Source organism: Alosa sapidissima, chromosome 4 (assembly GCF_018492685.1).
Source record: "Alosa sapidissima isolate fAloSap1 chromosome 4, fAloSap1.pri, whole genome shotgun sequence".
NCBI lineage: Eukaryota > Metazoa > Chordata > Actinopteri > Clupeiformes > Clupeidae > Alosa > Alosa sapidissima.
The window spans coordinates 14889252-14904415 of record NC_055960.1 but is presented as its reverse complement, the minus strand read 5'-3'; the positions used below and the strand labels follow the sequence as shown (position 1 = coordinate 14904415).

Here is a 15164-nt window from a genome sequence, read left to right as displayed (position 1 = left end):
CTTGGTCTCACTTCCATTAATTGCATAGAGGCATTTACACCAACTTAATTAGTGTGTGTGTGTGTGTGTGTGTGTGTGTGTGTGTGTGTGTGCGTGCGTGTATGCTGCGTGTGTGTGAAAGAGAAAATTTTGAATGTTGAATGAAAATGTTGAATAGTGTTACCACAATCAATCAAGGCCAATGGAAAGTGCCAGTGCAGTGTTGGAGAACTTGACTGTACAAAGCACAAACATGACCCTAGATACAAAAAAAGCTTGCTTCCACACAGAACAGTAGATAAAAAAAGATGATGGACCATCTGTTTACAAGATCTTGCGCTCGGCAGAGTCAATAGGGAACGGGAAAGCACTGGCGTGGCAAGACTATGAAGGATAAATGTCAAAGCAATAGCGAGATTGGAAATGCATGCTGGGAACTGGGCAGGCGGTCATAACTCTTCCTGATGGACGCAGCGGATCTAGTGATCCAGCACAATCCCCATTCCCTTCAGGTCACCTGAAACTCAAAAGGTGTCACATGTACATGTATACTGTACATTGCCTCTATGGTCTGATATCTGTTTAAATCATTCTTCCATCTTGATATTCTTGATCTTTTATCTTTAAACTTTTACCTACTCTTTTGCTTTATGTAAAACATACAGCCATTTTTAATTCGGCAATTGCAAATGAGTTAAAATGGGTATAGTTTTATACTTCCAGAATTTAAAATGGAGGTATTGGCTGGAGTGCATTTCTCAAACACGGGGAAGCAGTTGCCCCAAATAGAAGTATAAAACAGAACAGAAGCAGAAACACTTCTCACTTAATATTTTACATAGTCAAAACTGACTTTCAGGGTGTAGTCTATCAAACTTGTCAGTCCAGTGTTTGGGTAGAACAAATGTTGCATAAAAGTGTAGTTTCATTTTATGTATGTAGTGTGTACATGCAACACAAGGTGATATGGAGGAGGAAGTCACCAAGCCCAGTCCATATAAGGGCAGAAGACTGTCCAGGCCTCCCGCAGGTGTGTGTGTTTGTCAGAGGCCTGTCACCATCTCTGTGTGGGAACAATGGCCTGTGTCAGCAGCATGCTGGAATCCGGTATGCACTGTCGACCTGAACGGCGACTTCAGCTCAACCTCACACACACACACACACACACACACACACACACACGGTAGCCCACAGAGCTCCAAGAGCAATGGAAGGAAGTGTGTGAAGACATTGAGCTGGTTTAAAGTATTATTTTACTGCTCAGTTTATTCGAGCAGTTGTGTCAATATAACATTGTGGGTAAAAATGTATTTCAGCATCATCTATGAACCTTATATGCAGACACACTTTGTGAATTTGTCTCAGCCACTGAATGAGTAAACTGATTATACATTTATTGGTCTCGCATTGCCACCATTTCATAAACTGATGCTGAACCTTTTAAAAAAAAAAAAAAAAAAAAAAAAAAAAAAAAAATCAAGACGCACAGTCATTGTGTAAAATAGCAAAATGTGACTTTAATAGACACTTGCCATGTTAGACACCTCAACGTCTTAGCTTTGTCAATGTACAACAGTTTGAGTGTTCATTTCAATAAATTAATCTGAGCACATTGTTTAAAAAAAGCCCACAATCCCAACAATGTCCATTCAAACAAATTATAGGCTGTTCAGCTCTACTTGGTTTGGTAGAAAGAAATTTTTAAGGTAACGCAACGTTTTCACAGAATGAAGTTTTGCACTTTGCTGGCCGTTCCTCTTCGATGGGTGTGGATGTGGATCATGACAAATCTGAACAGACTTTGATGTAGTGTTGCAACCAGGTGTTAAGAAAGCTGGAGTAAGGTTTAGAGTTTACTGGCCATTGCCTGTGTGTGTGAATGTGTTGTTTGGTTTGGTGTGTGTGTTGTTGAGTGTGTGTGTGTTGTTTGGGGTGTGTGTGTGTGTGTGTGTGACACGGGGTGCTGCTTGGAGACCCCGAGACAGCAGTTCATGCAGCACTCTGAGCAGCCTCCTGTTCAAGTGAGTTCAGAGATGGACATTATCCCTTTTGTAGTTTGGCAACATTAGGCTTCTGTGAGAACTAGGCATCTTTGTTATGATTTTTAAAACAAACAAACAAACAAAAAACACTACTGTTGTTTTTGGAGGAGGTCCACATTCATGTCACTTACTTTCCAGAAGAAAAGAAAAAACAAAAGTAAATACACATCTACTTAAGTACCACAGGTATTGGGGTGAGAAAAAGCAGCTTGGTGATGTGGTCAGGACCTTATAGTCAATGGAAGAGTCTTGATTTTTTTTTTTCTACATGTTTTGTTTGTTTGAGACACAAAATGTGAGCTTTGTGATGTGTGCCTTGGCAAAGCTGTTAGAAATCCATACATTCCTATAAGAGTACAATCACAATCTGCAACTTTTAAAGAAAAAGTCCTATAAATCATAGGGCAAAGTGCTTAAATCAATGGAACATTATTTCCTTGTATAAAGCCAACCTGTGTCTCCTCTCCAATGCCAAATAAATCATATCAAAACTCTTCGCTCAATCCATAAGAGCTACATGACTTAAGGCCACAGACCGACAGGTTGTCAGGTCAAAGATTTCACTGCAATGCACTGCATGTTGTGATATATGGCATGACAACCACTAAATGTACTGATGTACATCGAGCAAACGTTCAAATCTCTATTGCAGCTATGGTGGAATCTTGGTTTCTTTGTTCATGCATTATTAAGGCACCACAGATAACAGTGAGGAAGAAAAGCTGGAAAGGCTTGTTAACAAGAAAAAAAAAATACCATCACTCAGTTCTTATCATGCACAGAATAAATCCAAATACTCTTTGTAAAAGTTAGATATAATATATAATATATATTTATATGAAACCTCTTATGTACAGTCCATTGTCCAATGTTATATCACTCTCTTTTTTATACTGTACAGTTCTCCCTACATTTGCATGCTTCAAATGCAAGTCACTTTTCTCTTTTTCACTTAATAAATGGAAGCTCCCTTGGGAAGATTTAAGACTATGTACAGCTAAAACGCTCGCGCGGGACACAGCCCACACAAGCAAGCTTCACCTTTCAACCCTGAAACGTCCGCCTCCATCATCCTCCTCCTCCTCCTCCTCCTCCTCCTCTTTTCCTCTCAGTTTAGTGAAACTGAGCGAGCTCTGCCCCCACCTCCTCCTCCTCCTCCACCTTCTCCTGGCTGAGGTAGCAGCTCTCAGTGCAAAAATAAAAAAGACAAACGTCAAAAAAAGAAGGCGATGGCGGCATCGAGAGTCCAAAGTGTTTTTTTCGTGGGGTGAGAGGATTCCGGGGGGTGGGGGGTGCTAGTCGCTCGCCCGCCTGAGGGAGGTGTTCTCACTGGCGACGACTCGGGGCACGTGTCCGTTGGACAGTAGAGTCTGTGTGACCTCCGAGTCGCCGCGCTCGATGTCCACCGAAGTCAAGGGGGACAGCTTGATTGGCCGGATGAAGTTCTCGGACCCCGGCGTACCTAGCCTGGTGATGGTGGGATCTGGACAGGGAAAGAAGAGGACAGGAGATTGATGCCATGTCAGCATGGAAAAAAATACATGGTGTACGTGCGCACACACACACACACACACACACACACACACACACTAATTCAGGCCTTTGGGCTATGTGAGCGCTTGCGGATTGAAAGTCTCTGCATTCCTGCAGTGAGCCAACTCAAACCATTCCGCTGTTAGCCGTGGGCAAGATAGAACCTGCCTCTCCTCAGGTGCTGATGACGGAGCCACAGAATTAAAATCGTATAAATATCGAAAAGAATGCACACCCTCCTAGGTGCTGGCAAGGAAAAATAAACTAAGAAACACTCTTAATTATTTTATTTAATTCCAACGTTTCGGCCTGTCAGCCTTAGTCAAGGTTCCTAAGGAGCAATATGATTTATGAGCGCAATAGTTGGATCCCACCTTAACCAGGTAATATGAGACCATGTGTCAATATAGCTTCAAAACTGTGTGTGTGTGTGTGTGTGTGCGTGCAAGCAAATGCAGGAGTCATCTCTCCTGGCTGACACACCTTTGCTTTCCCCGAGCTTCTTGGGCGAGGCCACCCTGTCGTGGTTGCTGGGGAAGGCTTGCGGGTCCCGTCGGATCCCATTGGGTGTGCCGTTGCAGTGGGGGGCTGAATGGGGCGCGCTGATGGTGATGGCGGCGGTGGTGGTGTTGGTGTTGTTGTGAAGGGGCGTCGGCGGGCTGCCCACCGGGACGCTGATGTACCCCGAGGGGTGGTGGGTCTGCTGGTACTCCAGGCCGACTGGGCCCATGCTCTGCAGCAGGTAGTCGGGGGGCTTGGAGTAGTTCTCCAGGCAGTCGGAACACACAGGATGGTCAAAGCCTACAAGGAGGGAGAGAGGAAAGAAGAGAGGGAGAGAGAGAGAGGGAGAGAGAGAGGGAGAGAGAGAAAGAAAGAGAAAGAGAGAGAGAGAAAGGGAGAGGGGAGGATAGAGCAGGACAAAGAGGAAAAACCTGTTCATTACCATGCTTATGGGTTCATTAATTACATTGGTACTAATAACCTGCTGACATACAAATGCTGTGTGTGTTTTCAGTGCTGAAAGCAATCACAGGTGTGGAGGAGTAGAGAGAAAGTTAACTCCGCAGGAATGTGAGAGGTGTGACGTCTCACCGTTACTGTCTATGTGGCCATTCGGCTGGGAGCCACTGCTGCTGTCCACACGGATGGACCCGTCCTGCCTCTCTGACAGTGTCCCCTGGGAGGACAGGTAGCTGGGGACATCAGGAGGGACGATGGTCTCGTCTGGGAAATGCAAAACGTATTCGGTCAGATTTATACAGCACTGAAACTTCGGTCTGACATGATCAGATCCACACAGTATTCACCACTTGCCCCATTTGTTTGGTTGGTGAAAGAAATGCTTCTCAATAGTGTTGACTGAGGAAACTTGGTGAAAAAAAAAAAAAAAAGCAATGTGTTTGACGTGTCTCTGTAAATGTTAAGACAAATGAATAGGTCGTCTAGATAAACAGCTGACAAATCTGGTGCAGACTCACAAACAGTAACCAGGGTTTCAAACCGCCTGTTTTCAGCGAGTTTTCACGCCACACTGACCAGACAAATGCTGCGTACATCCCGGCTTGGTCCCATACCTGTGTTGGTGACGCTGCACTCCTCGCTCCTCTTCCTCGTTTGGTAGATGATGCACACCCACACCAGTGAGGTGGCCACCACACTTGTCACCACGGCGATGACGATGATGCCGGCAGCAATGGTTCCCGCGGCAGGGCCTGGCGGTGGCGCGCATGGCCCGGGCGCCTGGGGCCGCACGCTCAGCTGGCAGTGGGCGCGCTCCGTGCCCAGCATGTTGGACATGCGGCAGGTGTAGCGGCCGGCGTCGTCGGGCACGGCCTGCCGGATGACGAGCAGCTGGTTGCCCGCCGTGAAGTGGTGGCGCTCGCTGGGGCGCAGCGGCTCGTCGCCGCGGAGCCAGGTGATGCTGGGAGGCGGACTGCCCAGGGCCTTGCACTGCAGCGCCACCGTGTCGCCCACCACCACGCTCCGGTCCTCCATGTCCTCGTCCAGCCGTGGAGTCTCTGCAGGACAGAGACGGACATCAGAGGGTTAGGATCCCATGTTATTAGAGAGGGATGTGATCTGATTCTATGTTCTGATGTTCTCTACATTTCTGCACTGGAGGTGCTTCGGCAACACTGTTTCTTTTTGAACGGCCATGGCCAATTAAGCATATTGAATTGAACTGAACTGGATTGCAAGGGAAGGAGGGAGAAAGGGAGGTATGGTCATGATCAGTTCAATTCTGCTGTTTTTAGGTGTTGCTTTTACTTTTATTGATTTAAAAAGCACATAAATCAACTTTGAGAACTAAGTAAACTGTGTTATTATTCAAAAATGTTCCACTAAGTTTACAGCATACAACACGGTGCACTACTAAGAGAGCCCTTCACACCTAACACCACTGATTCCCTATTCATGTTAGCAGCACCCAACGGCCACTTGCACCATCTAATGACCCCCTACTTCAGCTACTCTCATTAGCTCAGCAGCACCTGGCACCAACACGGCCAACAAGCAGACCTCTATGCAGCACAGAGAGGGCCGGCCATTTAAGCCAGCACAGGAAACAAGTCCTGTTTGTGTATGTGTCAGTGTGTTCTCAGTGTTTCTCAGCACTCCTCTCTGCTTCCTCATACACACACAAACAAATACTCCTCTGTGAGGCCCGCTAAACCCCCCCCAGCCCCCGCGTGACCCAACCTTTGACCCTTGCCCTACGACCTGTGGAGCAGCAGGCCACAGCTGTGGAAGGCCACCCCACATTCCTGTGCTGGGGGGGCCCCGAGGTTAGCCAAATCCCCACAGCTTGGAGAGGGCAGCGCAAACATTACTGCTCTCCCCACAGACACAGCACAGAGTAGCCCTCCTGATCATGGGAAGAGAAGCAGGAGATCTTCTGTTTAATAATAACCAGCATCTGACCTTGGCCAACGAAAAGGGAAGCCCTGGCAAGTATGACTGCATGGTAACAAGATGGCATCAGCTTTGTCAGCGAGAGTCCAGAGGGAGGGATGCTGGGCCGGACATTTTGCCAGGACCAAAGCCAGTTTAGGGTGACTACAATACGTCTAGAGAGCTGCCCTGGTATAGTGAGAGGGTGGTGGACTAGAGGGGTTTGAGATGTCCAGGCTGGTGCCCGGGTGACCAGACGGGGTGGTTGTTCTTACCCAGCACGGTGAGGGTGGCGTTGGCCGAGGCGGTGCCAGCCGAGTTGCGGGCGGTGCAGCTGTAGACGCCGGCGTCCTCGGGCTTGACATCGGTGATGAAGAAGACGTCGTCGTCGGGCATCACGTGCATGCGACGCTCACGGGCAGCCGGAAAGTCGGTGCCGCCATCCTTCTGCCAGGCCATCTGGGGGGCCGGGTGGCCCTCGGCCGCACACTCCAGCCTGGCCATGTTTCCGACCCGCACCGTCAGGTCCTCTGGAGTCTTGGCGAACGAGGGCAACACTAAAAAAAAAAAAAGAGAATGAGAAAGGAAAGAAGGAGAGAGGGATTGAGCATGAGAGGACAGAAAGAAAGAGCGTGGTGTTCCTTAGTGAAACGAGGCATGTCTGCTCGTGAGACTTGCTCAAACGCTTTCAGGTCTCTACCTTCACAATTGGGCACGCTCACAGATGCAGCATTCAACGTTTGAAGGCACTGCCTAACTCAATTACATTAGAGGAAATGGACTTGATTTGGGGACAAGCATGAAGCCAAACCAAATAAAGGCAAAGTCAAATAAAATAATAATAAAATAAATACACAAAATGCCTTCGGGTGAATCGCGGCCCATCTGCTAGACAAACCAATAGGATGTGTAATTCAGGAGCTCTGACGAGGGAGGGGGAGAGCAATGCCGAGAAATCAATTTGTTCCAAATTCCAGCTGAAAGACAGAGATCAGTGTGTGGTGGTGGTGGTGGTGGTGGGGGGGGGGGGGGGGGGGGGTTGCTCACTTAATTCTACCCTCCAGCTGAAACTCTTCAGCTCCAAAAATGTCCTCCTCTAGAAATATGACCTCTATAATACCCCATTTCATTACTCTACTGGATCTCCCTGATTATGAGTGTGTATTATAATGATGGAATGCAGCGCAACCATAACATGACAGGCAATGTCAATCAGTGTAAAATGACTGCACACATTCAAAAATAACACCACTAACAAAGCTGTGTCAATCAGCAATCAATTTTCTGGAAGATGCCTGCACATACTATTTGCTGTCAGATTACAATGTCCATATTAACTGTTAAATAATAATCTAAAACTTATAACCAAACAACAATATAAAGCCAAATATCTTGAAGTCTAAGCCTAATCTGAGGACTACATCATTGTGGACACTGGACATACTACACCATTGTGGGCATACTACACCATGGTGGACACTGGGCATACTACATCCTTGTGGACACTGGGCATACTACATCATGGTGGACACTGGGCATACTACATCATTGTGGGCATACTACACCATGGTGGACACTGGGCATACTACATCATTGTGGGCATACTACACCATGGTGGACACTGGGCATACTACATCATTGTGAGCATACTACACCATGGTGGACACTGGGCATACTACATCATTGTGGGCATACTACACCATGGTGGACACTGGGCATACTACATCATTGTGGGCATACTACACCATGGTGGACACTGGGCATACTACATCATTGTGGGCATACTACATCATTGTGGGCATATGAACGAGGCTGGCCTCACCATTCACTGTGAGCTGGGCCTTCTGGGAGTAGGACGAGCCAAAGTGGTTGGTGATGACGCACTGGTAGCGTCCCTCGTGGGCGAAGGTGACGTGGCGCAGGTGCAGCACGGTGGTGTACTCCATCACGTTGCTGTGGGACAGCGCTGGGGCCACAGAGGCTGAGGAGGAGGAGGCGGCGGCGGCGGCGGCGGCATCGGTGGCGTGGGCGCGCATGTGGGCAAAGTTCTCCAGCTCGGCGTGGCGGAGCGGCTCCTGGTTCTTGCGCCAGGCGAAGGACATGGGCGAGCTGCTGCTGCTGGCCGCCGTGCAGCTCAGCCGCACGTCCTGGCCCAGCACCGACACCGTGCTGACCGGCTGCACCGTGATCTGGGGCTTCGGCAAGTCATCTGCACAGGTCACACACAAAAATATACTTTAAAGTCCATTCATGAACTACAACATAACCCTTAGAAATGTTAACTAATGCAGAACCCAAACCCACAAATGTATAAATACTTGCATCAATATCCGTCATGATCAATACTACATGAATACCTATCATAGTGACTTATCGCAGTCCATCCTTGAACTACAACATAACCCTAAACTTATGAGTGCTTACAAAAGCCACTGACTGAATATACGCAGCAAATATGCAGTGGCTTTCGTAATAGCACCCATGTAATGGTCACTACTTGTGATGAAAATAGCCTTCCCGATTGAAATGTGGGGTGTACACACACACACACACACACACACAGCATGGGACTGACACTCAGCACCCCTGAGTTGCATAACTACTAAGAGACATTAAAAGCTTTCTAATGCACTTGTGGTTTTCAGCGGGCAAATCCCTCTAATGCTGTGTGTGTGTGTGTGTGTGTGTGTGTGTGTGTGTGCGCGCGTGCGCTGGGACAGCTGGGGGGAGTGGTACTGACCGCACACGAAGCTCTCGGCGGGTGCCTCGAAGATGCTGGTGCCCTTCAAGCTCTCAGGGTGGGCACATGTGGCACTGATGCCTGCCTTGAGCCCTCGAGCCGTCAGCCACACGGGCAGCCAGTGCAGCTGGCAGTCACAGAGGAAGCTGTCGCTCTCAAGACGCCTGCACAGAGATAGATAGAGGTAGATGGAGAGAGAGAGAGAGAGAGAGAGAGAGAGAGAGAGAGAGAGAGAGAGACAGAGACAGAGACAGAGACAGAGACAGAGACAGAGACAGAGACAGAGACAGAGACAGAGAGAGAGAGAGAGAGAGAGAGAGAGAGAGAGAGAGAGAGAGAGAGAGAGAGAGAGAGAGAAAGGGAGAGGAGGGGAAAAGATGAGAATGACACGCCACTTCCTTGCGGTGATGAAAATCCTGTTCAGAAATTTGTCGTCCTAATTTTTCATCCTGACTGTTTGCCCTGGTGGAAGTGGCTCATCAGGTTCTCCGAGTTCTCTATGTGAGCATGTTTGTAGGAGTGAGGCGTGGGTGTGCGTGGGTGTGCGTTCTGTACGCATGAGTGTATCTATGTGCGTGCAAGAGAGCATTCTATATGCATGACTGTGTGTGTATGAAACGGTCAAGGAAAACACGTAGGTGTGCGTGGGTGTGCGTTCTGTACGCATGAGTGTATCTATGTGCGTGCAAGAGAGCATTCTATATGCATGACTGTGTGTGTATGAAACGGTCAAGGAAAACACGTAGGCATGACACTCACAGGCTCTGAAGGTTCCCCATCATGGCAAAGGCCTCCTTCTGGATGGAGCGGATGGCGTTCTCTCCCAGGTTCCTAGGGCAGATGAGGGGACATTCAGCACAGCTGGCCTTTCTGCAGGACACACACTAACTTTCTCGGCCCAGCTGAGAGGGACTATTTACCAGGGGGTTACTGTCAATAGGCTGGAAAAAAACCTAAACTATGTTACACTTTATAACATACTCCCCAGTAATCTAATGGGGGGGGGGGGGGGTCCACTTAAGGGAGGGGGGGCTGCTTCAATCACGCCGCTGCTGGGAAAACTGACCATATGCTAAACAACTCCTGCTCCATCTGTACTGGGAAGTCGGAGATAGTGTGTGTGTGTGTGTGGGGGGGGTAAAAAGGCCAAAGTTGAAGCTGGCTCTAACGAGAGCTTGGGAAGGCAGCTGGGCCCTGCTAAACTGCCTAGTCCTCTCCGCTTACAAAGACGCTATTAAATTGCTCGCAGCCCTCTCAGGCAGCCACTTTTGGCAGCGGCGGCGAGGGGCGGCCACGGTGCATGCGGGCATACTCACAGGTGCTGCAGAGCCTTGAGGCCGGAGAAGGCTTTCTCGGCCACCGACTTGATCTTGTTTCCAAACAGAGTTCTGCAATTTCCAAACAGAGGAGAGAGAGAAGATAAAAAAAAAAACAGAAATGAAGAGAGAAGTAGAAGTATGGGGGAAAACAGAGAGAAAGGGAGAGAGAGAGAGAGAAAATTAGTTGGGCAGAATCTGATAAGAGCATGGATTGGAGGTATTGGAAATCCGAACTGTGTAGAGATTAGGTGAGTGTAGGATCCAGGGTCCTGCACACACACACACACACACACACACACACACACACACACACTCTTCAAAGCCCACTTTTATCTTTATTAGAATTTAATAGCGATGACAGGGTGGAGTTGAGAGCCAGAGGTCACATGAAAAGGAGGTCCCTTGCGCTGGAAGACAACGCGCCTTGTAAAGTAATAAAAGTAGCCTTGTCAGGAGCGGGTTCAAACAGAGAACAACCAGTTTGCTCCATTCTGGGACTCTAATCCCATCTTCAAAAGACCCCCCCCCCCCCCACCGCCCTTCACTTTCCTCTTGTCTGCTCTCCCCACTTTCCCTTTCTTTTGCACCCCCCCTTTCTCTCTCTCTCTCCCTCGTTCTCTCCTTCATGCCTGTGCATGAAAGGTAGAAACAGGCGTGTGATTCACAGGGGTGACCCCTGCATCGCTAAACTCCACATGGAGGAGGCGGGAGGCTGAATGGGAAGGTGGGAGGGAGCCGTAACCCCCCCCCCCCCCCCCCCTTTCCCTCCGTCCCTTAGGAAGCTCCTGATTCCGCTCCCTTCCTGTTCAAAAAGGATTACGGGGGGGGGGGGGGATTGTTTCTAAGGCCATACATCTATGACTCCCCTCTGGTACACACACACGTACACACACACACAGACAGACAGAAAAAAACAATCTCTCAAGTCCCAGTTCAAACATCAAGCAACACAAGTGCCTCTACTCAGTGCTTAGAAAAACATTGCCATTGACCAATTGCAAAAGAAATCATGCGATAGTTTTAACTGGCAATGAAAAGTGCTAAACGGGATAAAAAGTGCTAAATGCGATGAAAACTGCTAGGTGACAGCATCTCAAGCCTGTCAACTGTAGCAGGGAAACACAAACTTATAGAAGTCAGCCTCAGGTGTCTGGCACGCTTGTCAAAGCCTGGGCCCTCGTTTCCTCCACCCTGACTGACTCAGTGGTACGTGTCAGTGCCTGGGACGGTGACACACTTCCTCTCAGATGCTCCTTTTGATAAGCCAAACACCAAAGCTGCTAGAAATTTCCACAGAAATGCACTGACTTTCATATCAGTCAATAACCAGCTTACTCATAGTGGCGGTGGTGTGTGTGTGTGTGGTGGGGGGTGGCTGTCAAGTCAATCTTTAGTGATTTTTTGATGTGTGAGTGTGTGTGTAATTGATTCATGTGTGCGTGTCAGTGTGTGTGGGAAGAGGGGGTAAAAGACAAGCCTTCAGAGACAGAGAATGGACCCATCAACCCACAACAGAGACATCACCTCTGCCCATCTTTCAGTGTGACACACTCCAGCCATCACCACAGCAACCCCCCCCAGCCCCCCCCCCCCCCAAACACACACACACTCACCCCCCGCTTAGCCATTCATGGAGCACATCGTTTGATCTCATTTCGCCTATTTCTCACATCTGCATCCAACTTGAGTGTGTATCAGTGAGTGTGTTTGTGTTTATGTGTGTGTGTTTTTATGTGTATTGCATTTAGGAGCGTGCCTATGTGCATTTGTGTTGGGGGAGGTTGTCTGAAACCTACAGGCCAGAACCTGTGTGTACATCCGTCTCGGAGATGACGCAGAGGGAAGCTGGCAAAGGATGTGGTTGCCAATCTGCATCCATGCCGCCTTCTCAGGCACACTCGCCTCCATGGGAAATGGCTCTGCAACCATTTTACATAGGCAGACACACACACACACACACACACAAAGCAAGCGGCAACTCCGCTTTGATGTCTGTGCCCTTTTCTCTGGCGTTCCCAGGAGTGGTTGAATGGGCTTTCCGGAGTGCGGGTCGGTGGGATTCCGGCCGGGCCGGGGCATCTCTGGACCGCTTCCGCACTTTCCCACTGCCCCACTCTCCTCCCTGCCTTCACAACCCCCCCCCCCCCCCAAACACACACACACACACACACACACACACACACACTGGACAAAAGGGGTAAGGTGGGGGGCCTCGCGGGGCGTTTGATGTGGTTGGCCAACACCGCCTCCCAATTTCACACTCTCTTGGTGTTAAAGCAGAGAGCTTGAGCCAACACCCCCCCGGCCATTAAAAAAAATCTCATTGCTGATCTACTGATCCTGGGACAAGCGCTGATTCTACAGGAAGTGCACACAAGCAGGCTTAACCTGCAACAACAAGAGCCTATGACCATCACTGCAATCACAGCGCAGTTATAGGCTAGAAACTAGAGTGATCCATGTGTTGAACTATAACTGCATTATAAGTGTGATGTGCATAGCATCAAAAGTCAAAGACATAAAGAAAATATCAAAAATAAACTTAGAAACTTGATAAACTTATATATAAAAAAAAAAAATGGTTTCTTTGCTTGCTCTGATAGGGGGAACTAAAGGTGAATTTGTCTGCAGCCAAGACAGGCACTCCTCTATTAGCAGAGCAGTGAGTTGAAAGGGAACAATGGTACACAGGGGGACCGGCACAATAGCACAGCAATGGCCAGCCAAGGAGTTCAAAGGGACACTGATGGAGGGAAGAGGAGGAGGAGAAGAAAGAGGGAGGGAGGGAGAGAGTGAGAGAGAGAGAGAAAGAGAGATTTGGGGGAGGGGGGGGGGGAAGATGAAGTAAGACACTCACAGCTTGTGGAGGCTGTCCAATCCGGTGAAGGCCCCATTGGTGTCCTCTATAGTGCCCGAGATGTCGTTGTGGTCCAGCTCCCTGTGGAGACGGAGACAAAAGAGGAGAGAGGAGTCAGGGGTGAGGCGGAGGGGAACATGGCAGGGTTGGGCTGGGCTGGGCTGGGCTGGAGCTGGGCACTCTGAGGCCCTGGCAGATGAAGCCGGGGTGGGGGTGCGGATGGAGATGGAGGCAGGACAGGCTACCTCCACCCTCTTCACCCATCCACCCAGCCGACCCCTACATCCACTGCACCTGGCCCACAAAGCCGAGCCTCTGCAGCTTCACTGCTTGCCGTGCCCAGCTCAGGCCAGCTCGGCACATTCTTTCCTTTGGTGGATTAATGGGGGTTGGGGTGGAGGTGGAGGTGGAGGTGGAGAGGAATGCTCCCAGACAAGTGTGAGACTGACGCACAGACACAGACAATAAACGGGCCAGGCTGGCACTCTGGTACGGTATAGTCAGCATTCACTTTCAGAGCACTGCTAAGATCCATCACTCACAGAGAGAGAGAGAGAGAGAGAGAGAGAGAGAGAGAGAGAGAGAGAGAGAGAGAGAGAGAGAGAGAGAGAGAGAGAAAGAAAGAGAGAGAAAGAGAACATAGGGACAGAAGAAGGGAGGGAGAGAGAGAGAGGAGTTGATAGATAGATGGCGAGGAGAACAGGGAGAGTTTGGGGCATATTCCTGGCATTGTCAGACCGGCAGGCTATAACTCCCGGCTCCATTTGAGGCAGGACCAAGTTTCCACACATGACGAATGCAAGTTCACTCATTTGCCCCAGAAACTCTCGCCTCTTCAAGCTATTATTACACACACACACAGTTAAATAGACTTTTATTCCATTACGACAAGGCCAATCAAACTGAGAACAAACAAACACCGTCTTTCAACTAACATGTTCAAATAATCTCATCTACATGGAGCTTTGTTTTACTCCCATTAAGCAAGCTTCTTTCAAACACTCCAAGTTCTTTGAGTTAGATAGCAGTTCTTCTCTCCCTTCTCTCCTCCACTAGGTTCCTTTCTTCTCCACCCCCTACCCTACAGCCCCTCCTGCAGCCCCCCTCCCTCTCTTCTCTGCTCCTCATGGACTGAGCCCCTGGCTGCCAATCTCCTATTCTTTCTGGCTGGCTGGCCATGAATGGGCGCTGGCTCGTTATGGTGTTGGAGCTGGAACTGGATGGTGGAGGCTGACAATGGCGTGATGGTGGTGTGGATAGAGGCAGAGAGGTGAGAGGGGGGCAGGGGAGAGAGAGAGAGAGAGAGAGAGAGAGAGAGAGAGAGAGAGAGAGAGAGAGAGAGAGAGAGAGATTTGGCTAAGTTTGTGTGGGGAGGAGTGAGGTTGGGGGGGTGGATTGGGTGGACACAGGCTGACCACTTTAGCACCTTCACAGCCGCCCGCGCAACCCTGTGTGCGCGCCCTGCGTACCCACCCCACTGGCCCAGCAGCGCGCTCCAATTAAAGCTCCCCCATGCTTCCCTTTCAGCAGGTGCTGCAGCCAAGCGCCTCCCCACTGATTCGATTAGAGCTGGCTCATGGCAGGCCATTGCAGGGAGACGGTGTGAGAAAGACAGAGCCAGAGCGGGGGGGGGGGGGGGGATTGAAGGATGAGTGAGAGGAGAAGGGGAAGGGATTATCAAATGAGGAAAAAAAGGCCAAGCTTCAATCAAATGGAAATTAAGACACAGACAAGAGAGGAGAGGGAGAAAAGCCACTGGCAACATATTCAGATTCAGATCTTTCATATCATTCCATAAAGAG

At 49.3% G+C, this 15164-nt stretch overlaps 1 protein-coding gene across 1 annotated transcript in view; it reads right to left on the bottom strand.

Annotated features, from left to right (window-relative positions):
- Positions 1–1468: 1468 nt before the first annotated feature.
- lrig1 (leucine-rich repeats and immunoglobulin-like domains 1) overlaps positions 1469–15164 on the bottom strand; it is a 34589-nt gene continuing 20893 nt past the window's right edge. Inside the window, exons 8-17 of the mRNA XM_042089183.1 lie at positions 13363–13551; positions 10503–10574; positions 9946–10017; positions 9187–9350; positions 8269–8655; positions 6722–7003; positions 5129–5572; positions 4647–4778; positions 4038–4355; positions 1469–3504 (exon numbers count right to left, since the gene is read on the bottom strand). Coding sequence (XP_041945117.1) covers positions 3317–3504; positions 4038–4355; positions 4647–4778; positions 5129–5572; positions 6722–7003; positions 8269–8655; positions 9187–9350; positions 9946–10017; positions 10503–10574; positions 13363–13551 — 2248 coding nt within the window. The 3' untranslated portion in view covers positions 1469–3316. The remainder of the gene's footprint in view (positions 3505–4037; positions 4356–4646; positions 4779–5128; positions 5573–6721; positions 7004–8268; positions 8656–9186; positions 9351–9945; positions 10018–10502; positions 10575–13362; positions 13552–15164) is intronic.